Here is a 25,561-nt window from a genome sequence, read left to right on the forward strand (position 1 = left end):
TGTATATATAGAAAATTAGGAAGGCTTCAGATTGAGTCAATAGTTTTCTTGATCCTCCAATTACAATATCCTCTTTGCAATATATCCTTGTTGAACATTTGGAATGAATTAGGACTTTAAACTTCCAGATGTTTAAACTACTACTGTAAATTCAAACTCATTAAAAAGGGCAGATTTACTACCTCTACTTAGTTTTGAAGTCTGTTGTTCACCCTGTCCAAATAATTTATGAAACCAAATACAGTGGCAGGTAGTGTATTCTATTTATATAGTATTCACGGTGAGAAATAAAGGGCATTTTAAAGTCTGGAAATTAACTGCCATTTTAACCAACCTATAGATCACACTTATTGTTTCTAAGCTAGTAATTGTTTCCTGAAACCGATCTAGTAGAGGTTTTTATGCTAATCTGTACTAAAAATTACTCTGCTTTTTCTGGCCACAAAAAGCTGGCTACAGAGGAAGCATTTGATTACAGCAAGAAGACAGCTGCACCCACTCTCGTGAAATAAATGGACCTGGATCTAGTCCTTTGTGGTAGTGTCTTGGCAGCCAAACAAAGGTGGCAGCATTTCTACACCCAGTTTGTGAAGTCTCAGAAGTTTCAGGCTTTTTTTTTTTTCCCCAAAGAATCCACGTCGACTATAATGAACACATTCTAGAGATGCTGTGCTGAAAGCTGGCAATGGATAAAGCAGGAACATAAAAGGAGCCTATTCTTAAAGCAAATATTTCTTTTATAAACCATAAGAATGAAGTGGCTTTCATAATCAATTTTAAGATCGAAGGACTGAAGTACCTGGCTCTGGCACTTATTAGCTATATAATTTGGAGCAATTCATTTACCTCTGTGAGCTTGATTTCTCAACTGAAAAATGGGGATAATAGTGGCTTGAGTTTTTCAGAGAACTTGAATGATATATTCAAAGTGCTCTGTAAACTCTAAAGTAACATATAAATATTAATAAACACTGCAAGTACGATTTTCCTGTTTTATCAATCACTCACTTTATTTCTTTTTTATTGTTATGTTAATCACCATACATTACATCATTAGTTTTTGATGTAGTGTTCCATGATTCATTGTTTGCGTATAACACCCAGGGCTCCATGCAGAACGTGCCCTCTTTACTACCCATCACCAGGCTAACCCATCCTCCCACCCTGAATCACTCACTTTAAATAGCACTTTAAAAGTCGCTGTCCCTAAAATGAAATAAAAACCAGATCCAATTAAGTTACTGCAGAGGAACTCGCCTCAAGAGGGGTCTCTTCCAACTCAATCAATTACTATTTACCTCAGGGTTTTTGTTAGGAATTAAATAAAAATTACACAAAATTATTATAAGCATTTGTTCTCATTTATTTTTCAGGTAACAAATCCTATGTTAGGCTTCAACTGTGTAACTTTCCTTTCCCAAAAATGAGAGTGGATATGTCAAAAGCAAACCTTTCTCCAGTTAAATTTGCTAAGTCTTAAATCTATTTTCTAGTGTATTTCACAAACTGTTTAGATTTGATATAGAATTTTTTTTAAACTGCACAGGCTTTTATAGATACCCTATGTCTTTTTTAATTTTAGTAAATTTGATTCACTTAACTCTACCAAGTGTATGTGTAGTTACAAATAAGTACAATTGTAGCCCAAGGGCCAACTCAAGACTGTAAGCTCTAGTAAGAAAGTGCATCTGCTATTGCCAGCACTTAAACCTGGCACACAGTAGGCGTTCATCTAATGTTTGTGGAATAAACAGTCACAACACCTACTTTCAATTTAATCTTGCAAAAGCGACAATTTGTTTTATGTGTGGGGAGACCACCAATGACTCAATCTATCTTCAAACATCAGTTTGTGAAAATGCCTTAATAAATTAAGGTTTGGGGGTTTTCAATAAATTACCAATTTAGAGAACATACACAGATTATAAAAACAAATGATGGGCATCTTAAAAAGCTTACCTAATGCTAACTGCAGGACTGTTTTACATAATTATGGTGAACAGCAAACAGGGCTGTATTCTGCACCTCCTCTCATCAAGATGAGGATTCTGTTTCCTCATCCCTTGTATCTGGGCCAGCCTTATGACTTGCTTTGACCAAAACAATGTGGTGAAAGTGATGGTCTGTGAGTTCTTGAGCTCAGGCTTTGAAGCTACTGCCTCTGCCTTCTTGGTACTCCGAGACCACTATGCCCTAAGTCCAAGATAAAAAGACCACATGGAGAGGCCCAGCTGTACCACTCCGCCCCTAGTCAATCTGCCAGCTGAATGCAGAATGCCCATATGACACTAGCAAAAGAACCATTCAACCAAGCCACAAAACTGAGAAATGATAAACTGTTCTTTTAAGCCACTAAGTTCTGGGATGTTAAGCAGTCATAGGTAATTGATGATAAAGTATCCACTCTTCATAGTGCAACCTGTGTTTTTTTTATAGCTGAAGAAACATACCCAGCTCAAATATTCTACCAAAGTCACACCACTTTTTCCCCCCAAATGCAGGCCTTGAATTCATGCCCCTGAGATCAAGACCTGAGCTGAGATCAAGAGTCCGATGCCCAACTCAGATCTCCCAGCCGACTGAGCCCCACCCAGGGGACCAAGATCACACCACTCTTGAGTGTCCTAAAAACTAGAAGCAGGTATTAAAAGGCCAGCTCTGTCTCCTTTACTGTCATCCTGTCACCATGAACCTGATCAGTTCTTTCTGCCAAAGACAGAGGCACCTCTTAGAGCTCTGGCTATTGGATAAACTCTGTTATCTTTTTCATAACATGAATGAGTAATGTGTCCTGATTTGACACATCGGCCAGCCCTGTCCCTGACAGGGACATGCACTGCCAGCTATCATTAAGACCTGCACTCTATAAATGCACCCCATCCTGTTTTCTGAAACTCAAGTAACACTAACATATCCCAACATAAAATAATTCAATGACATCTCGGCAATTATATTAATTCGTTTACATTTTAGCTATCAACAATTACACAAATCTTGAAAATTTGTAACGGGGTCATACAGCACATAATATTAAAAAACATCAGTTAGATAAACCTTATTTAGAAATTTCTTAATTAAAATGTCTTTTATATACCCAAGTAGTAAACCATATGCCACCCCCCAAAAGACCCCCCAAAAAGCCATCTTCAGTTGTGAAGGTGATATTTTTGAAAAAAGAATTTACCACAAGAATCCATTTTGTCCCCCACCAAAAATAATGTACCTGAACTTTAAACAAAATTCACATTTTATTTAGGTTGAAATAAACTATACAAAATTGATTTTCTTCACCAAAAATAACAGCAATATTTTCTGTATTATTCCTAGATAAACCACAAAACATTTATTTTTGTAGGTTTTCCAGGTTTTGTTTATAAATCAAGACGAGGCAGTAGATATAGTCATGGAAAAAGACAGAGGAAAACAGACAAATCAGTTGTCAGTATCCATGGCCTCTGATCCTGTCTTGACCATGAACAGAGGTGTTCAACATATACCTGCTAAAAAGCTTATGAAGATGTAGGTGTTCTACATACACTTGCTAAAGAGCTTATGAAGATGTAGGCTCAACAAAGGAATGTAAACAGCAACAATCCAATGTGGAACAACAATGCCAGGCTCTCCCATTCAAACTTTAACTGTACCTAGTTCCTTTAAGTTTATTTGATAAAGACAAAATCTCTACTGCAATCCTTGCCTGGCAAGCTCACGTAAGCTCACGTGTTTCTCTCTCCCTCTCTGTCTGGTAACTCCCTTAACTGTCCATTACAGATTTTTAAACATACTAACACTCCTACTATTCAAAGGTCACTCTGAACTTCATTGTAACATTTTATAAAATGTACTCCTTCCTCCCATACCTCTTCAAAATCTTTATCTTCTAAGAACTGGTAACTCAATACCAGACAATTGGATCCAGTGACAATGTTTTATCTAAAATGACTTAACTGAAACAATTCCCAAGTGCCATTAGCAGAGATCCCACAGAAGTGTAATGTGGCACTTTCAATGCTATCTTCTGGAACAGGTATGTCTCCAAAGCATGAGAGTTTAAACAGGGGCCATTTAAACAGGCAGATTATCAATGGCTAATGTACTCAATGAGAGGTCGACAGGTCAAGATACTCAGTGATTAAGTGGCCTACATACACCTGACAGCTTTTCTGTAAGATGTTTTCAAATTTCTTACAGATTTTTCCAAATATCAAACATAAGAGAAAGCCTACTTTAAGTCTTTTAGGTATTCTCAATGGTTTCTGAGTTATCTGTAGGAAGCTCTGACTTAGTTGTATAGAGTTTGATGTATGTGTCCACCATTAAATCCAGATCATGTTTTATATCAAAATTTATGTTAAGCAAAGCCAAGTTACTTGACCTTTGATCTGTCAGAGTGTTCCTCAGGTATGCTTTGAGACGCTTTCGCCCATTTTCATAGCGTTCATTCTCAACCTTCATCACAGGAAGAATACATAGGACTTTCAGCAATGCATAAACATTAGGAAAAAACTTGATGTCTGGTAGATGCAGGGCTTCATAAATAGTGGATGGAAGCTCTATATCTTTCCCTCTGTGTTTCCACTTGATTCTCCAGCAATGCAGCTCAGCTGAGAGTGTGTCGGGATTGGGCAAGTCACTTCTGTACATGTCAGCATGGTGCTCCTCCGATGTATTAAATTTGAGCTGTCCCATGACAGAGGGTACAAGAGATAAGCATTTAAGAGCTTTGAGGTGCTGTTCTGAGAATATATCTTTCAGTTCCTGAATAATGTGTTCCACTGTTGGAACACTTAGAGTTTCTTTATAGTAACTCTCAGAAGTGAGCTGAGATTCCAGGTTACCTTGCTGGGCTCTGCGGAATTTCCCAGGGAGTTTCATCTGAATATCAAGCTTAGTTGCCAAATTTGTGGCTTCTTCGAACCAAAATTCATGATAAACTTCAATATTTTCCATCACTTCATTTAGTGAATGCAGCACTGCAGTCAAGCTACTGGCTGCAAAGAAGACATCAGAGGTTTGCCCTTGAAGGTTTTTCCCAAAGGCTCTTGTAAAAGATAGAACATTTTTAAGAACAACAATGGTAACGATGAAATCAAAATCTGTTACTGCACTACAGAGTACAAAAGCTCGACCAGCTATATAGTTATTCCATCTGATATTTGTATCACTATTTATACCATCTAAACATAAAACAAGTGCTTGTAGGAGGTCCACTAAAATTTCAAAAGCATCGTGCCTGCCTGTCCACTGAGAATGGCAGATTTCCTTCAGTTCTTTACCCTTTTCCTCATTGTTTTGAAAGAGGACAGAAATTACATTGTCAAGCTCCAAAAGCAATTGTGGAGATCGATGGAAGAAAGAACAAACTTCCTCAATTGTTCCTAACGCAACAGATACTCCCACAACAGGCACTGATTTTGCCAACCACATATTTAAGGCACAGGAAGAGCAAAGTGTGTAGACAGCTTGGGGATATTTCTCTAAAAGTCTAGAAGCAACGACTTTCATTTTGGAAGAAAATCCACTGGACACAATGTAAGCCTGGCCACGACAATACTCCATGTTTAACCCCCACTTCTCAGTTATCGTAGTGTGAAATTTTACAGCCAGAATTTCTGCATCAGCTTCATAAGGCAAGAAGCCCACAAATTCCTCTCTCAGGTTATGAGATTCATCAACAAACCTCACCAACACAGGCAAGTGTTCTTCCCCCGCTATGTCCACTACGTCATCAGTGATGATAGAAAAGAAGTGGGAGTCTCTCACTTCCCTGAGGGTCTCCTCCCGAATGCAGCTCTCACAGATGTCTAGCATCTGTTTCTGCTGTGTTTTCGAGCAAAATAATGTGTTAACTGCTGTTGTCTCAAAGCGCTTTCTCAGAACCTCTTCGCCAGAATTTATCCGGCACTCCAGCAGTGCTTGGAAGTTATCCGGAGTAAAGAGACCCTCTGGGATTTCATCAGTTTCATGCCCATCCAGAGGTATGTTTTGTTTTCCCATAAGAATCAAAATTTCAAATAAAGATTTTAAGTATTCTTTGTTTTCTTTCTCTTCAAGGGTTAAAGGTAAAATGTCTTCATCCTGTTCTTCACCCCCTTCTTCTGCACTGGGATTCTGAGCGTTGCTGTTGTTGATTTCTTTATGTTTTGGTTCCTGTTCAGAAGTTTCATCGACTGGAAAACAAAGGATTAATTTTATAAACAGGCTCATGAGGAACCATACAAACAACAAAAATTTCCATTTTTGACTGGTTAAATATTTAAAATTCACAAACTCATCCATTCAACATTCACAAGGCACCTAGTGGACCACAGACTAGGATACAGAGGTTACAATAAGACACACTCTAGAGGAGGAGACAAAAACCGTATACAGGTATGCCAACAGAATGTAGAGTATATGCAGGCAATTTTTAAGGCTAATATTAGACTACTAGACATATCAGCCCAATCCCTTTGCATTTGGATAGGAAAACCGAGGCTCTGAGGTTGGTGCCCTGCCCACTGTCATACACACAACGCTGCCAGTCCTGGACGCTGTGGTCCTCTCTAGGCTCATTTTCTAATCATCATGGAAGAGTAGAAGCTCCAACAACAAAATGAGTATAACTTCCCAAATCCAGCACCCTGCCTCAAGCCACTTTCCTTCTGTACAGATTACTCTTCCCTCCTTTGCCTGACTCCAGATCTCCTCATCTACAGAGAGGGGAAATAATAGTACTTACCTCAGGACTACTGTGAGAATTAAATCAATTAAGAAAAGCACTTCAAATAAACACTTAGCACACAGACATAAAGACTTATATTAATAATAATAGCAACACAGTAGGAGGAGGGCACAGAGAAAGGAGGAATAATAGCAATCACTGTCAAGAACAAAAACAACTTCTCGTCCTCATTCTTTGGTGACAGAGGTCAGCTATCAGTCCCCGCAGAAAGGCTTCTGACGGGCGCCTGGGTGGCTCAGATGGTTGAGCATCTGCCTTCGGCTCAGGTCATGATCCCAGGGTCCTGGGATCAAGTCCCGCATCGGGCTCCCTGCTCGGCGGGAAGCCTGCTTCTCCCTCTGCCTCTCTCTCTCTCCCCCGACCCCGGTCTCTCATGAATAAATAAATAAAAAATCTTAAAAAAAAAAAAAGCTTCTGACTCCTACCCTCTATTAGGCTAAGTGTTCCCACAGCATTTACTCCTTAAAAATGTATCAAGAACTTATTATGCACCACACATTGGGTGGACGAAGATTCTGCTCTTGTCCTTCCTGCTGCCTCTCCTTCCCTACCCTGGGACACTCTGTCGGTGTGCCTACCACTCCTACCACACCAAGAGCACAGCCCTAGTGGGGAGAAGGCAAAGTGCATGGCACAGTAGCACTCAATCAAGAAACTAAACTAACACTTTAGTCTCACAGACAGTTCCAGCCCATGGGACAATGCCTACCACATGCTTACATCATTCTCACGGCAGGTTTTGGACATAAAACGTAATTATTTGTCCTGACCAGGTCAAGGCCTTTTTAAAAGGCATTCAGGAGTTGAGTCATTAATACCATCACTTACTTTTTTTCTGTTTCAGTGTCCTGATTTCATCTTCACTCTAAATGACAAGAAAAAAGAAAAAAAATCTTTAAGAAAACTGAACTCTAGCACATCACTGTAGACTCAGAAGTAAAAAGCGTATCTTGACTCAAATTTAATTCCTTCAAGAGCATAAATTCCTTATAAGGAAAACATTCTTCAAACATAGAGATGACCAGAAAAACCAGAAGTATAATTTACTAATGACTCCAAGCTCATAATAAAATACTGGAGAGCAAAGAAAGCATTGTTTAACTTACTTTATACTTAAATCATCATAACTTTGGGTTACAAGTGTTTGCTGGCTAATAAAAGGCATGAAAAGTATAGGATGGGCATTCCAAGGGGTCACAAATCATGTCCCCCCTCAATCCAATCCTGGGGGATGCCATGTAAGAGAGAGTTGTTGGATCCCAGAACCTAACAGAAAAGCTATGAAAAATCCCTGGGGAGCAGAGAGTAATGCAGTACCAGTATGGAAAAGAGAAATGGATGCACACAGCACAGAGGGCCAAGTGGGACATACATACCGGGTTAGACCGAGGAAGCACTTCCCAGTTGTATCCTTTTCTCTCCCTCTAACCCCCCACAATGCTTAAATCACAACCCACCCCATTACTATTCTGGGGCAGGCAAGCAGCAGTACCAGTGACAGCTGGAGTTAACAGGGTACCTGCTAGGCAGCATGGGAACATGATATTGCTAACAAGAACTGTCAACAGGCTAGCCAATCCAGAACATTCCCTCCTTATCCCGTGAACTGCAGCTGCAAGGATGGCAGATCTGGAAGAGCATGTCTGCAGTAAGGTATCTGAGGTTCCCAAGGGGCAGAATACAGGGAAATGATAAGCTACAGGGTGGGAAGTGGCCGACTGCCTCACCCCTGGTACATATTACTAAGAAGAACGCTGATGTGGAGGACTGTTGTGGAGTGTCAGCATTCATCTATGAGAAGTCCCAGAAAAACAAATAAATAAATAGAGGGAAAGAAATGCATGAAGAAATAAAAACTGAGGATTTCTCAGAACTTAAAGATGTAAATCCAGATAATTAAAAAAACCATCTAGACCCAGTTTAGCAAAATTTAAAATGTCAAATATAAAGGAAAAAAACTAAAGACTTTGAGTGAGAAAAGCAGATCTAAAAAGGAGCAAGAATCAGGCTAGAGCATCATACTTCAATAGCAGTAACAAATGCAAAAATTAGAAAGCATCAGTATCACACAGACTGTATATATCCTCTATGTATCACTTAATAATAACACTCCAAATAAAAACTACAATATGGTTTTAAAAAATAAACCTATGCCTGGAAACTAAAAACAAAAATAATCCTATGGTAAAGAAATAGGGGAATACAAAACACTTCTAGCTAATCAATGGAAGCACTACATGTCTAAAATTGTGGGATACAGCTAAAACACACTTAGACATTTACAGCTTTGAATATACATAAATATGAGCTAAACATTCAAGAAGCCAGAAAAAGAGCTAAAAAGTAAATCCCTCAAATCAAGAAGAAACCGGTAAAATAGCTCACAAGTGCAGCAATCATTAATAAAAGTAACTACTATTTCTTTGCAAAGACTATTAAAATAATCTTAGGTTCAGAAAAAAACAAGCATTCCAAAATCCTAGATGCAGTTCATGAACTCTTGAAAACAAATGAAACACAAGAAGAGAAAACCAATAAATAAATCAAAATGGCAATTAAAATATTCCCTCACCCATCCCAAGCCATCTGATGGTTTTATAGTTTAACTTTCAAGAGCAAATAGTATACACCTTAAACAAGTTTCTCTAGAAAAACTGAGAGGAAAAAAAGGAAAGCTATCCAACTAATTTTATAAGGCTAATAGAACCTTGATATCATAACTGGATAATAGGAGTACACGAAAAAAGAAAATTACAGGACAACACTTAAAATGATAAATGCAATATCCTAAGTAAAATATTAACCAACTAAATCAAACAAATGAAGAAAGATATACTGCAATCAATTAGGGTTCATCACAGGAATGCAAAGATGGTTCAACATCAGAAAACCCATCAATGTTATTCACTGCCTTAAAAAAAAATCGTGAACTTTTCTACTCAACAGATGCAGTGAAATCTTCTGGTAAGTTCAACAAGTTATGATAAAAATTTTGAATATGGAGACTAAAAGGGAATAAAAGGAATTTCCTTAATAAAAATTATCTAACAATATCAACAACAAATGTCACACTTAATGGAACAAGACAAATGTACCAGTGGTGACATTCCTGAGACTATTCAACACAGCACTCTTAGGGGTGTAGTAACTGTAGTTACTAAACAGCAACACAGGCAACAGAAAAATTTTAAATTATAAGGATTGGAAGAAAAGGCAAATTTGGAGGATGATACAATCAACTACATAGAAAACTTGGTGGACTATTAGGATTAATAAAAAGGGGTCTTCAAAATTGCTAGAAACAATCTCAACCAGAATACATAATCTATACCAACAAAAACGACAGTGTATTTAGGAAGTAATTTAAGGAAGAATGTACATATTGTTCTCTTTTAAAGAACTGCAGCAAAAACCCTGAAGTTATTTCAAATTTTTTACTTTGTGCATTCCTAAAAGTATTTTTTTAATTTTTAATTTATTTTAAAGATTTTATTTATCTGAGAGAGCATGAGCCAGGGTGGGGGCGGGGGCAGAGGGAGAAGTAGACTCCCCACTGAGCAGGGAGCCTGACTCAGGGCTCGATCCCAGGACCGTGAGATCATGACCTGAGCAAAAGGCAGACACTTAACCAACTGAACCACCCAGGAACCCCTAAAAGTATTTTAATAGTGTTTTCAAAGAACTAGTATTTAGTTTTGTCAATGATTGCTATTACTTGATAGCTGTTTTTTTCTCTTTATGGATAGGTCTAATTAATATTGCAAAGATGGTAATTCAAAACATTCATGATGAAAATCCCCATACAATTTATATAAGACAAAAGAATTCTCAAATTCACCTAGTGGGATAAAGGTCCACAAATAGCAAGGACAATTTTGAAAAAGAAGAGTTAAGAAATCACTGTATTTGAAAGTAAGATATATCATAAAGCTATGGTAATAAAGACATACAAACTCCAAATGGATCAAAGATGTAAGTATGAAAGGTAAACATAGAAACAGAAAAAATGAAGAAAATTCGATGAATGTTGCTTTAAAAAGCACACAGTAGGCAGAATGAAATGAGAAATATTAAATACACTAGCATGGATACCAAAAGGAGGAGAAGAAATGGGAATGGTAATAGTGGAAGGAGGAAGAAAAATAAAATAAGGGTCTTGCTGGTGGCAACAATGACAGAAAGTCATGGACTGAGGAGTCTCAGCAATTTAATGCTGTTCACCTAATGTCAACAAAAAACCAGGTAGGTTTCAATCATTAGAACTAAAGGGTATCAAATTCCTATTACTATAAAAACATGTATAAATGATGCCATATACAGAGATTTAAAAGCTTTTTCTAACCCTGACAGTACTTAATAGAGATAGAACCATTACTTCTAGGTAAAAGTATCCATGTCTTAACTTTTATACTTTCCCTTTCTTTATCCCTTTGTGCTGAATTCTGGAAATATCCCTCAACTCCACTTTCCTTACTATAAAAGAAAAGGTAGTGTTTTTTGGGTTTTTTTCTTCCCAGGAAGGGAATGTGCTAGTGGTCTAAAACTGACAGCATATTTTGGCCCAAGTCAATGAGTATCAACGGGCTAAATTTGAGAAGACTTTCCAATTTAAGTACTAATCATCTCACATCCATGCTACTTCAATAACCACAGCATTCACTTCCCATGCTACCTGTGAAATAGAGAGTAACTTGGGTTCAATTTTAACATGAATGCATCTATATTTGATGTCACAGTATTACGGGGGGTGGGAAAGCCAAAAGCACACTGACGTACCAATTCTTTTATTCGTTTTCTGTGTCTACTGTGTGGATTGTTCAAATGACTGGTAAGATCAAATATTGTTGGTATTGCATTATCTCGAAGAACTGTCCTATAAGGACTCTGAAAAAGAAAAACGTGTTAATTCAGAGACAGTCTGTAAGAATGTATTATTACACATAAAGAAAATGCTATGTTAATGACTTCCCCAGTACTCCTTCAACTCCAGCTCTAAAGTGTAGAGACTTGCAGAATGACGATGTCAATCCAGATTAGTTTATCATTTCTAACTCAATTTTTGTCTTTGCCCTTCTGGCAATCTATTTTCAAAAAGGAATGGAATTGATGGTAGGCATAAAAAATAAAATGTATTTGCATCTTGCAAATATACTTCTAATTCATCCTCCCAGCGACTTTGTCTGTTCTGCCCTTCCATGAGCCCACCAAATCTACAGTAGGCACAAAAGTTTCTCCACCTATCGCTTTGTATGTTCTTTAATAATTCTTCCCTTCTTTACCTGCTGTTCACTCCACTTTCACTACTATTACTGAGAAGCATCAAGTATAAGGAAATAATATGGGACTGCATGGGACCCAAGAGACCTAGGAACTAGTCCAAACTCTACCAGTTACTCACTATGAGATCCTAGCCAAATATTTTCCCTTTTTGGACCTCAGTTTCCTCTTCTGAATAAAATTCAAGTATTGAACTAGACCAATATTCCCCAAAATGAAATTATTCATATACTAATGATAACATTTGCATACCATTATCTGGCACTTTTACATAATCCACTCATTTTTAAGTTAGAATTGTCTTAGACAATACAGACTATAAAATAATGATTTTGATGAGCTAGTTACATACATATATATTTTTTTAAAGATTTTATGTATTTATTTGACAGAGTGACAGTGAGAGAGGGAGCACAAGCAGGGGGAGTGGGAGAGGGAGAAGCAGGCTTCCCGCAGAGCAGGGAGCCTGATGCGGGGCTCGATCCCAGGAGCCCGGGATCACGACCTGAGCTGAAGGCAGATGCTTAACGACTGAGCCACCCAGGTGCCCCTAGCTAGTTATATTTTTTAACACATACTGTGAAACTCCTAAAATAAAAATTGACTAATGCACCACTTGAATTCATTCATAACCATGATATGCCTAATTGGACTTCTGCAAACACTGAACTGGTATTTCTAAATTTCTAATTCTAAGTTCTTATCACTGAAGGATGATTATTCTCTATTCTAATTCCTGTTAACCTAATCCAACCTGGCTAGAAGCTGGATGCATACTTAGATGTTGACAGTCTTCAACAGCCAACCCAGAGGTCAGGTAGGGACAAGAAGTTTATTAACAGGAAGAGTAACAGATGAATAACTGCATACATTCCCCTCAGCTAGTCCAAAGAAACAGTGCCTTTAATCTCTTCAAAGGTCTACATTGATAAAGACAAACACTCTTCTTTTTAAAAAGCTTTCTCGGGAGCAGTGATTGTTTCAAAGCTCACTATTAAAGCATGTTCAAACTATATGTCAAACAAAAATAACAACTATATTTTTTTTCACCCAGGGAAGGAAGGTTAGGATGATATGAAGAAAAAATATATGTAACTAAAGGGAACACACTATCTTGGGTTTTATCTCAAGAGTTGTTAAACACATTTGGGAAGTATTTCTATTCAGATTCAATATTTTCCAGTTCAACCCCATGCCTCACGGAAAACACAAACAAGAAAACTTTTTTTTTTTTTTAAATCTATTTCTTAATGACACTCAGCTTCTAGTGCTGGGCCAATTATCCTGAGTCTACTAGGAATTTTGAATCAGAGATTGATTAGGGACACAATCACTGAAGGGAGCAAAAACTATACTGTACCCCAAACACCGCATCTTTCCTGCTTAGCAAACAAACATGTCACAACATACACAGTCAACTCTTGATATCTTACCAATTACTGAATAAGGAGAGGAGGGATAAAACATTCTTAATGCATTTCTTAAATTCAAATCAAATTAATTTGCCATAAAGCAAAGATGTTACAGACCAAAAAACAGAACATGAATTAAAAACATGTTGCTTTTTATAAATACTGATTTATAAGTTCACATGCGAAAAAGAGCAATATTCAATTTACGTGCATGACAGTTTTAACTCAGTATCACGATTTAATCTTTAACTGCTGAACTAAGGTTTGAGCATAAAGCAGTGATTTTACTCTAGCATCAAAGATAATATTTGGCTTTGGTTGAAGTAGCCATGAATGTTTACTGATGAAACCTTCAACGCCAAACTAATAAAGTCAAAACTCTCAAACATTTGGATATAGATATCATATAAGCCAGTTTTTAATAGCAGTATTTTCTTCTACATGTGTAGAAAGAACATCTTCTCGTATTTGCATTAACTTATTCAAGACTGAAGAATCATGTGGAAATTTAAAAAGCAAAAATAGTTCATCTTTCTGTCCTATGTTGACTAAACAAGAATATGAGTGAACTATAATTTTACATTTCTCACATTAATCTTACTAGAATTGTCTGTTAAGTAGACCATATTTATTACTAAAATAAAAATGCATATGTCTTGTATATTTAAAATAATTTGGGATATTTTTACTTAATGTCAAGAACATAAAAATAGTTTGCCTTTTAAACATATGAAATCCCTTATTTTGGTTGATCATTATTACCCTCTTAACAAAGCAAGGCAAAAATATCCCTCAAATATTTGTGATTAAACTGTTGAACCGGAATTGGCTCACCTCCCAATGACTTCACAAGTATCTGCTTCAATTAATTTTGAGAAATAAAATAACCCAATCATTCTTTAGTTTTCTGATGCCTCTGCAAAATGTATCTGAAAAAAATATCAAAATAAATTGCTGCGTAACAATATATAGTGTATCTTCAAATCAAGTTTATGTCTATCCCAATATCTGAGATGATACATTAGTTATACCTAAACAAGAATATATTATTTAACAAAACTGTCTTCCTAACTAATTTTTAAAGTGTTTCAAGTCTGCTTCATTTCGATCAAATCTGCCCTATTTGTGTCTCTTATAAGTCACAGCAACAACAGAATCACAGAGGGTTAAAAATCTTAAGATCTCAGGAATTATGTGGTTTAATCATTAGAATTTGGGGCCCAGAAAGGGAAAGTGACATGGCCAAATTCACACAGTTAACAGTAGTAAGGGTGAGAGACCCAGGTCTTGATATGAAATTGAAAATTACTGATGGAAATTTTTTTCACATTAAATATATGATTTGCTTCTTGTAACTTGCACATAAAAATTAAGGGTTGGTTCTAACAGTACATATGGAAACATGAAAACAAAGAGCTACCTTTCTCAATGAAGATTTCACTCATAAAAAAAAAAGCTCTGGAGAAGTTGCTCCAAATAAAAACACAACCTCTACCCTAAACAAACACTTTAATATCCAAAATTTTCTGAAGGCTGCATTAAGCAACATAAAAGTGGCAACCTCTGGTGAGTAGGAATGGGGCATCAGAAACGGGGGGTTAAAAAAGATCCCGGGTTTTTAAGAACAAAAGAGATACCAATTAGCTCCGAATTTGTCTTCAACTTTGAAAAAAGTGGTGGGGTGCAAGGATATACTCCAGCATTATTAAATATTTACATTTCCAACCAGATACTGAGTGAGAGAGAGAGAAAACAAACAACTCAAGCCCTTCTATTACTTACAGTTCTACAGATCATAGAGGTCTCAAAGTGTTTGGCACATAATCGATAATGTTTATTTAGTTGATCAGGTGTTTTATCTTCTAAGTCCGCTCTCCTACAATTCTCCACCCACTTCTGGCATCTATAAATAAAACCAAAATACAATTATGAAATATGAGTTCAACATTTTTATTTCAGCATTCAGCTATAAGGCAAATATATATTATAGACAATGGATTCCTGCTCTCCTCTCCCTGCAGAACGTAATTTGGAAAAGCTGATTGATACCAAAATGAGAGCCAGAAGAAATCTTAGATATCATTTAGTACATTCAATTACAGACAAGGTTAAGAAGTAACTTGCTCAGAGTCATGCACAAAATCTGCAGTAAAACTAGAACTTCAATCTCTGTCTTTCAATTCCCAGGACAGCCTAGCACCAGAGAGGACTTACTTATCACTAGTTCAAGCAAAACGTTGCACAACCATGAGACCCACGGCCTAACATTCCCCTCAGGATTTCAACTTAAACAAGGATATAAAAGAACATTGCAAAAAATCAGTAAACAGATGTTCTATAAATCATTGGAGTTTCTTCCAGGAGCATGATGCCTGTGTTCATGTGCCTTATTATAAACATGACTTATTATCTACAATATGTACAGATTAGGTTGCAAGCTCCATGACGGCAGGGATTGTACCTACACAGTCTAGTACACAGAAGGTGTGGAAGATAATGAACAAGACAAAGTCCATGCCCTCTTGGTGTTTACAAATCTGCAGAAAAATAAATAATAATGACAACAATGATGACGATGCATACTAAGCACTTACTATGAGCCAGACACTGTTCTAAGTACTTTACAAAAGGGTACGTTATCCCCCGTATGCAGATGAAGAAATGAAGGCACAGAAATGTTAAGTAATTTGCTAAAGCTTACAACTAGACTTTTCTTTCCTTCAGTCCTCAAGTTTCTAGGAATAAAAATGCTGTCACAGCCACAAATTTGAAAACGTAATTCACTCTACAATCGCATCATAGTATATTCTGTCTTAATATTACAGTTCACCCCTACACACACACATGCTGACACTTAATTCTCTCTACTCTCAATATGTAAAACCATGGTGAAATGTTGATTATCTAACTGAAAGTAAAACCACACCTAAATTGTACAGCATTTCATTCAACCGAGAAGTATTACTGCACAGTAATGATACCTAAGATGTCCATATTTTAATATTTTTACACAGTTGTGCACTATGATTTCATAAACATTTCATGTTTCAACATCCAAATATTTAGTACAGAAACTGTCTCACTAAAAAATAATTTGCCATACTGCTACAGCTGTTTGTTTTTTAAATCTTAGATCTCTGAAGACCTTCCATACAGAATGGTACTGTCTGTATTATCTCTGAACTAAGTTGAGACAGCTTTCTGATACCACAAACATTCAGATTCAATCAAGAATAGACTGGGCAGATAGCCCAAATAACTACATCTATGTCTGCCATATCAATACCTAGAAGTAAATCTAGTGAAAGATGTGCAAGACCCTCTAATTGAAAAAGATTTAAAATAACTTTAATAAATGGAGGGATATACAAGTTCATGGAGTGGTACACTGAATTCTAAAGATACCAATTCTCCTCAAATTGATTTACTGATTCAATATAATCAAAATCCCAAAAAGTTCTTTTGTGCGTGTCTCTTTGTGTGTATGTGTGAAAAGGAGAGAAAGGGAAAAATGACAAGATAATTCTAAAACTTTTTATATAGAAATTCAAAGAACCAATAGGCAAGATAATCTTGAAAAAATAAGTTGACTTACGCTATCAGATATTAAAACTTATTATAAAGCTTAGTAAGAGAGTGTGGTACTGGCACAGGATAAAACAATGAAACAAAACGGAAAGCTATGGACAAAGTTTTTTTCAATACACAGTGCTGAGTCAATTCGATGGCCATATGAAAAAATTAATCTTCACTCCTACTTTCACACCATGTGCACAAAAATAAGTACCAAGTGCACTATAGATCTAAATATGGAAGGTAAAACAATAAGCTTCTAAAAGATAACACAGGAGACTATCTCCATCACCTTGGCATAGACAAAGATATCTTAAAGAAGGCAAAAAAGAAAGCACAAGCTCTAGAGCAAAAGATGAATTAATTTGGCTACTTTAAAGTTAATAACTTTTCTTCATTGAAAGAACCCAATGAAGAGTGAAAAGGCAACCTATAAAATGGAAGAAGGTATCTGCAATACATATATCCAACAATAGATTCATATCCAAAATATGTATTTAGAACTCCCACAGATAAATCAAACAATCCAATATAAAAATGGGCCAGAGATCTGAACAAGTAACTTACAATAAAAAGGTTATCCAGATGGCCAATACACATGAAAAAAACGTTCATGGAAAAAAAAGGGCTCAATCTCACTAGTCATCAGGGACATGCTAATGAAAACCATAATAAAATATTACTACATACCTTCAAGAATGACCACAATGTAAAAGAGATAATACCAAATGCTGATGAGAAAGTGGCACTCTTTGGCAATGGGAATGAATGAACTAGCTAGATCCCACAAACATAATGCTGAGTAAAATAAGCCAGTAGTACATCTATGATTCCTTTTATAAGAAGTTTAAGGATAGGCAAAACTTGCACCCGGCTGGCTCACCTGGAAGAGCATGCAACTCTTGATTTCGGGCTTATGAGTTCAAACCCCATGTTGGGTGTAGAAATTACTTAAATAAATAAACTTAAAAAAAAAAAAAGAAATCAGATGCCATTAAAAAAATAGGCAAAACTAATCGATGGTGATTATGCAGAAAAAAAGTTAATATAGGAGGCCTGAGATTGCTATCGTTAGAAAGGCCTGCTTGTAAGGATGCCCTTTTGATTGGTGCCTGGAAGAAACCAGGTTAATAAATAGTTCCCTATATCGACATAAAACTTTCCCTAACTGATAAGGTGGCTCATTGTACTTAAGACTGTGCAAACAACATGATTTATTTTTTTTTAACAATATGATTTATACCAAACATCTGCCTTCCTTCTTGTTGTCTAGAATTGTAACATACGCTTGGCAGAGTGTGTCTATGTGACTACATCGCAATAAACACTTTGGGCACTGGATCTCTAATGGGCTTCTCTGGGTAGAAACATGTTCTATATCTCAAATGTTACCTGGGTATTCATTTCATAAAAATTCATCAAGTCTAGACTACTAATTTTACACTCTTTTCTATGTATGTCATATATCAATAAAAGATTCCCTCACTCTGTCCCTCATTCTCAATAACCAACTAATCTAATTGTATCAAGTAGGACAGTGGCTCTCACTAGGGATAGTGGCATAATGACTGGGAGGGCCTCAAGGGAGAGGGAGTTTGGGATCTTAGTAATATTCTATTTTTTTTTTTTTAAATCTGGGCGAAAGTTTCATGGACAGGTCACCCTGAAAATCCAACAAGCCACACAACACTTATGATTTGTGATTGCCTGTGTATATACATTTTATATCAATAAAGTTACGAGTTATATATGACTACAAGCTTTTTACATACATGTGTGTACATGTATGCGTGTGTGTGTATATATATGTATATATACTTAAATACTTTTAAAGATATACATAATTATCTCTCAAATTGACCACTGTCTCCCCTTTCCTAGCTCTCCCTGTCACTGTTCTGTGCCCTGTACTCCCGAACTCTGTAGCCTTTTCCCTTAGCAGAGTGAAATGATTCTCCGAATCCACCCAGCTTCAACTGGTCTTTTGCCTTTCCCTAACCCCTTCTCCATGCTGCAGAGTAAATGTTTTTTTTGTTTTTTACAATTTTATTTATTCGAGAGAGACTGAGCACACATGAGAGAGCACAGTGGGGGGAGAGGGAGAAGCAGACTCCCCAGTGAGCAGAGAGCCTGACATGGGGCTCACAGGGCTCGATCCCAGGACCCTGGGATCAATGACCTGAGCCGAAGGCAGACACTCAACAGACCGAGTCACCCAGGTGCCCCTCAAACGTCATTTCTTGAAGGAAACTTTTCCTGATTCAGATGTGTATACATATGGGTATGACTATGTATATACACACACACATAGGAAAGACTCCCCTTCCTCTCTGTATATGGTCTCTCAACACCCTTTATTTATCCTACTGTATATTATTATCATGAGTATGAACATGCCCTAGTATCTCCCTTCTAAAAAATTCCATTAACCTGGACCCTCTGCATAGCAAAACTAGAGCCCATTTTCCCTGTCTCCACTTTATTTCACATTCTTTCCTCCATCAATTCCAAGGAGGCTTCTGCTTTATCTCTTTTCCAATGAAACTGCTCAAGATTATGAATTATTTCAATCCTGCCAAATCCAATGGTCATTTTCTATCATTTTAATCACCCTTCCAGTATTATTTAGCCTTTTAATTTATTTTTCCCTATGATGGTCTCCTACTTGCAGCATTTTCAAAAACATATTTCAAGGAACACTAATCAACTGTTCCATTAAAATAAAAAAAGTTTTATGGTCAAATAAGTTTCAGTAATATTACATATTTTATCCTATATCATGTTTCTATGGGACTTTGAGGACATTAGTTAATTTCTCTGTGCCTGCTTTGTTCATCTGAAAGCAGGGACTATCTCAAAACCTACTGCGAGGGTTAAATGAAATAATGTACATAAAACACATAGAACACTGCCTGGCACAGAGAATATGAAGTATTCTATAAAAAGTATTATCATTACAACTCAAAGCATTGGTTGGAGGATTAAAGGAGATATGAAAGCACTTTAAGATCATATTTTATAGATGTGATTCTCAAACTTCACAGTCTTTTTACATTCTCATTGAGGACCCAAAAAGCTTTTGTTTATCAATATTTATCATTACAGAAATTAAAACCAAATACATTTAAAACATATTTATTAATTCATTAAAACTCACAATCCCATTATGTTAATATAGGTAATATTTTAATGAAAAATAACTGCATTTTATAAAACAAAAAACATTTAGTTAAAAGAATGGCACTGTCTTCCATCTTTGCAAATCTCTTTAATGCTAGATTCTCACATCTGTTTTTGTATTTAATCTGCTGCCATATGTGGTTCTGGTTCAAGTATATGAAGAAAATCTGGCCTCACACTGCTATGTAGTCAAAAAAGGTAATTAAAATATTCCTCCCTTACCCACATTACTATGGATATTCTTTAATACTACACCAAAACTCCACAAGTGGTGGTTTCTTAAAGTTGAGTTGCGATGTGGAATCTGAAACCAGCCCAATGAGCTTTTTCACTCTATTACATTGAAATCTGCTGGTGTATCTTATACTTTGAATAGGGCTTTTATCTGTGCATGTCTTTGTAAAATTATGAATTGGTCAATCTGGAAAATATCAGTCCAGTCAGTTATGCAAACACCATTATACAATTTATTTAAAAAGTCATGTTTATCAATATCACCATCAATCTCAACAGAAAAGTCTTAAGAGTTGTCAAGCTTGAAGTGGTGCATATAAATTTTCCAAAATTCTAATTTTTGCTTGAATGTCAATTGTTTCCCTTGAAGTGGCAGGCTTTTGTTTATTTCTGAGAAAATATCTACCAAACACTGGCATCTGTATAACCATACTTAGAAAATTTTAGAAAATATTAACAGATAACTTATCAGAGCAATGATGTTACCATGTTATGGAGCTCCTCAGAAACTCCAGTGCACACTCCTGAAAGAACGAGTGTGAAAAAGGCAAATAACGTCAGTGTTATTATGAAATAATTTTACCTTGTGGACTCCTTGAAAGGGTCTTGGGGGACCTTCATGAGTGCCCCAAAAAACACTTGTTTTACGTTTTACAAGGCAGAGTACATCAATTCTCAATTAACTTTGATTAAATTGCCAAAAGAACCTTGGAAGACCTCACCACCTGAGGGGTGAGTTAGAACTAATTGCCTGAGAAGGAAGAAGAGGGCTTCAATTGCCCACCTCACTCTAATAGGAGCAATTCATCAGCTCTACTCGTACCTTCATCTCATCTGGGGATGAGCTGCCCCCAGGTTCCTGCCAAGCCTTGGCATTAGTCAAGCCATCCTGGGGCGACCCAGATTTAGGCAGGTTTTTTTTTCCTTTAAACTTTAATTTTAGGTAATCTATGACCTCCCTACCACTGCCCTAAAGGGAGTTGATTCAATTATTTTATAGTTAAAAAAAAAAAGGAAAGGATAAGTAATGGGGATAAAAAGCACAGCATAGGGAATAGAGTCAATGGTATTATAACAGCACTATATGGTGACAGATGGTAGCTACGCTTGCGGTGAACATGGCATAATGTATAGACTTAGTGAATCACTACGTTGTACATCTGAAACTAATGCTGAACATTGTCAACTATACTTCAATTAAAAAAAACTAAAATTAAAATAAAAAAATAAAAAGCACATTAATGCCACTTTTTCTGAACCAATAAAAGGTACTATATTTTGAAATTCTGCACTGTGCCCTTTATTAACTACACTTTTGAATTTTAAATTACTTCAAATAGCTGTTTATAAAAGTGTCCATGGAATTTACAAATATAACAAAAAGGAAATGTACTATTTAATAGCATTAAATATACTATATTTTTAGTTAACAGTATTAGTTAACTTTTCAAGGATAGGGTGGCAATGTCACCTTTTATCAACCTTCCCTACAACTCATTTACAGAAAAAAATTATAATAACCCTAAAAATACTGTTATTAATTCAATACACACTTCTGAAAACTACTTCTTTATTATAATTAATTCTCGACACGGTAAAGAAGAAACTGTCAAATACAGAAGAATTTGAAATCCTCAGTAAGAGGAGATTTGGTCTGGATAAAAAGTTAGGATCTTGAAGATATTATGTTAACTAAAATAAACCAGATATAAAGGACAACTGTATGATTCCATTTACATGAAGTACACAGAACACACAAATTCGTGGAGACTGAAAGTGGGTGGGGCGGGGTGGGGGGAGGGAAGGAGTTACTGCTTAATGGTACAGTTTTTGCTTGGGGTAATGAAAAAGCTTTTTGAAAGGGATTGGCTGCACAACACTGTGAATGTAATTAATGCCACTGAATTACACACTTAAAAAATAGTTAAAATGGCAAATTTTGTATCTTACCAAAATGTTTAAAAATTAATAATGTAATATATACTGAACATACATTAATACTGTATAATGTATATTAAAGTGCACTTAATACACATTTTAAATGGGTGAATTGTATGGTGTGTGAATTATATCTCAATAAAAATGTTTAAAACAAAAGTTCATAATTTGGTCTCGAAATATTCAAAGGATTCTGACATAGAAAATGGCACAGATTTGCTCAGTGTGACTGTAGGAACATAACTAGGACCTCCAAAGCATAAATTATAGGGAGACATAATCCCACTCAATACAAGAAAGAAACAACAGCCAAAGCTGTCCAAAATCTTGAAATGTCCCTTCACAAAGCAGAGAACAGTCTTTAGCAAAGGGCCCTAAAGGGCCCATAAAATACCTTGATAATGGAATGCAAAATTGTGTCTGACTTTTCTCAAGTAAGGTCCTTATATTAGATTCTCAAAGAGGACAGACTGCACTAGATCTAAAAATTTCTTCCAAATTTGAGACTGTACACCCCTATAGGTCATACTCCCTCCCCTCTAAGGAGTGTAACGAAAAGAGCATTCACTACAGTATACGGACACAAATGACCTGTGGTCCAGAATCAACTGTTGCCCTTATTATGCAAGTGAAATATACTCTCAAGATTGCCCTTGGGCTAAAATTTGGGTAAAAGGAAGATAATGCGTAATGGGATAAGGCCCAGTCAGATTCAGATGTTCCTCTTCTCTGCTCCCACAGAACCCAACAGCTACTCCTCACTCTTCTGAGCTAGTCCATCCTCACCTCCCTGAACTTTAAACACCAGGAATGCCCCAGGGCTCAATCCTCAGATCTACTCCGCTTTATTTACCCCAGAGCATGACTTTAAATACACTCTATAAACTGAGAACACCCATATTTACAATCTCTAGTTTGAAAGTCTCTAAATTCCAGACTATCTTTTTATGGTTTAAGCTCTAAAATATTTAGGTTACTGATCTAAATATGGGCCATTTTGAGTTCATTTCTGGATATTCCTGAACATTTATTAAACTCTTCAAACTTCACATGTCCCAAACCAAACTTTTAATATGTCTCCACCAAACCTGTTCCTCCCAGTCTTCCATAGCTCAGTAAATACTCAGGTTAAAAAAAAATCTTGAGTTATTCTTGACTTCCCCTTTTCTCTTACCAACCTACATCTAAACCATTAACAGATTCTGTTGGCTTCACCTTCAAAACGTTTCTCAAATGCCAACAGTTAACCCCCTCCTCCTCTACTAACCTGGATTACTGCAATCAAGCCTTTAACTGGTCTTCCTGCTCTCACTTTTGCTTCCCTACAATCTAACAAGCAGCCAGTGATCCTGTTTAAAGTAGTCTCTCTTCTCTAAACTCTTGGATGACTTCCTGTCTCACTCAGAATAAAGGCCATAATGCTTTACATGGCCTAAAATATCCTACACAATTCACCCCTATCATACAAACACACACCGTTTTCTGATTTTTTCCCTCTCTCTCCTTCCTTAAACCAGCTCTATTGTCCATGGACTTCTGGCTGTACCTGTTAACATGCATGCCCTGACTGCATTTACTGTTTCCACAGACCAGAAGGCTCTTCCTCTAGATATCTCCATGGTTGGCCTGCTCACCTACTTCTGGTCTTTGCTCAAATTCACCTTCTCAGTGAGACCTTCTCTGATCACCCTATTTGAATAGCAATTGTGCCTCCCCTGCTACTCCTTATTATACCCCCCAACATTTGCCTTTTCTCCATAGTATTTATCACCATATGACATATTGTATATACATACTTGTCTATTTTCCTCCACTAGAATATAAACTTCAAGAGAGCAGGGGCTTTGATTTGGTCATCCGTACACTCCCAGTGCTCAGAGCAATGCCTAGCACATAGTAGGCCTTCAATTAATATTTGTGGACCTAATAAATAGGATGCTATATTATAATCGCCTTCTTCTATATCTGTCTCCTTAACAGACTGTGAGCTTTCTGCAGGCAGCAACACTGTCTCTCTCACATCCGAATTTCCAGCACCAAACACTAGTGCTCGGCACACGATAAGTGTTGGTTTGAAATGAACGCATCAACAAGAGAAGCCAAGGAAAATTCTTCAGACTTTCACAGTCCCTACTCTGTCACTCTTTAAATATAAGTCAGAGTGTGGGTTACCTCAAGGAAAAGACTTCAGTACCAATTCCCACGCCCACAGGCGTATACCCCCCCCCCCACCCTACCCTCCGTTATCCCCAAGATAACCAAGTGAGACAATGAGTAACGGTCAGAGCCAGAATTTGAACCATGAACAAATCCGCTGGAGGAAGTACTTGTGACTTGACGAGATCAAAGAAGGTGACCGGACTCCAAAAAGAAACACTGTCCCGGGGGTGGTGGCAAGGAGAGGGAAGGGCCCTGGTGACCCCAACCATAGAATCCAAGTGCCTCTTTTGACAGCTAAGGAAACTAAAGCCTAGAGGGAAAAGCGACCTGCCCGAGATCACCCAGCAAGCTAACCAAGGCGAGAACCCAGCTCATCTCGCCTGCGCGCCGCCCCAGTTGCCTCTTCCTTCGGGTGGTGCCCGCCGCGCCGAGCCCCCGCTGGCGCACGTGCTCCGAGGTCCCCGGGCGCCCGCCGGCCCGCTGCTCAAGGCCCGTTCCCCACCTGCCGCCGAGGCTGGGGTCGAAGACCGTGGCCCACTCCCCACGCAGCCCCGGAGCCGGCGCTTGGCAGCGCGCACCGCGGAGATGGGCCCGGGCTGCCGGCTCCGCGCCCGCCGCTTACCTGGCCGGATCCCGCGGGAACCTGAAAAAGGCCAGGTCCGACTGCGTGCTCTTCCTCGTGCAGTTGGGGGCAGCGCAGAAGTTCGGCATCGTCGCCCACCCGCCGGCCGGCCCAGCCCTCCCCTCCCCGCCTCCTCAGGGCAGCCCGCCCGCCCGTCGGGGCCGGGGAGGGGAGCCAGGCCGGCCGGCCGGCTCGGCTAGGCCGGCGCGCCGGGGGGAGGGGCGGCGGGCGAGAAGCCGCGAGGGGCAGGAGGGGCGCCGCGGTCCGAGGCCGGGCTGGGGACGCGGCTCCACAGTGCTGTGAGCGGCCGGGAGGATTTACCGCCGCCGCCGCCGCTGCCGCTGGTGCACCTCCCGCCCGCCCGGGACGCTGCCGCCTCCTTCCCACAATGCACCCTGGCGCCCGGGGGTGCCCTCTCTTCCCTCAGCCTTCCTCCCCCGC

The 25,561-nt window shown here is 38.0% G+C and overlaps 1 protein-coding gene across 2 annotated transcripts; it reads right to left on the reverse strand.

Annotated features, from left to right (window-relative positions):
- Positions 1-983: 983 nt before the first annotated feature.
- THAP12 (THAP domain containing 12) lies at positions 984-25,505 on the reverse strand. 2 transcript variants are annotated; one of them, XM_025894472.2, is made up of 5 exons: positions 25,121-25,504; positions 15,196-15,316; positions 11,501-11,608; positions 7,553-7,589; positions 984-6,170 (listed from the first exon to the last, which is right to left on the reverse strand). In XM_025894472.2, the coding sequence occupies exons 1-5, from the start codon at positions 25,207-25,209 to the stop codon at positions 4,237-4,239; spliced, it is 2,289 nt and encodes a 762-aa protein (XP_025750257.1). In that variant the 5' UTR covers positions 25,210-25,504; the 3' UTR covers positions 984-4,236. The 2 variants fall into 2 exon arrangements, with proteins under 2 accessions (XP_025750257.1, XP_073735836.1); XM_073879735.1 differs by lacking the exon at positions 11,501-11,608 and having other exon boundaries at positions 25,121-25,505.
- Positions 25,506-25,561: the final 56 nt, after the last annotated feature.

Source organism: Callorhinus ursinus, unplaced genomic scaffold, assembly GCF_003265705.2.
Source record: "Callorhinus ursinus isolate GAN/ISIS: 27379988/994484 unplaced genomic scaffold, GSC_fseal_2.0 scaffold35, whole genome shotgun sequence".
Lineage (NCBI taxonomy): Eukaryota > Metazoa > Chordata > Mammalia > Carnivora > Otariidae > Callorhinus > Callorhinus ursinus.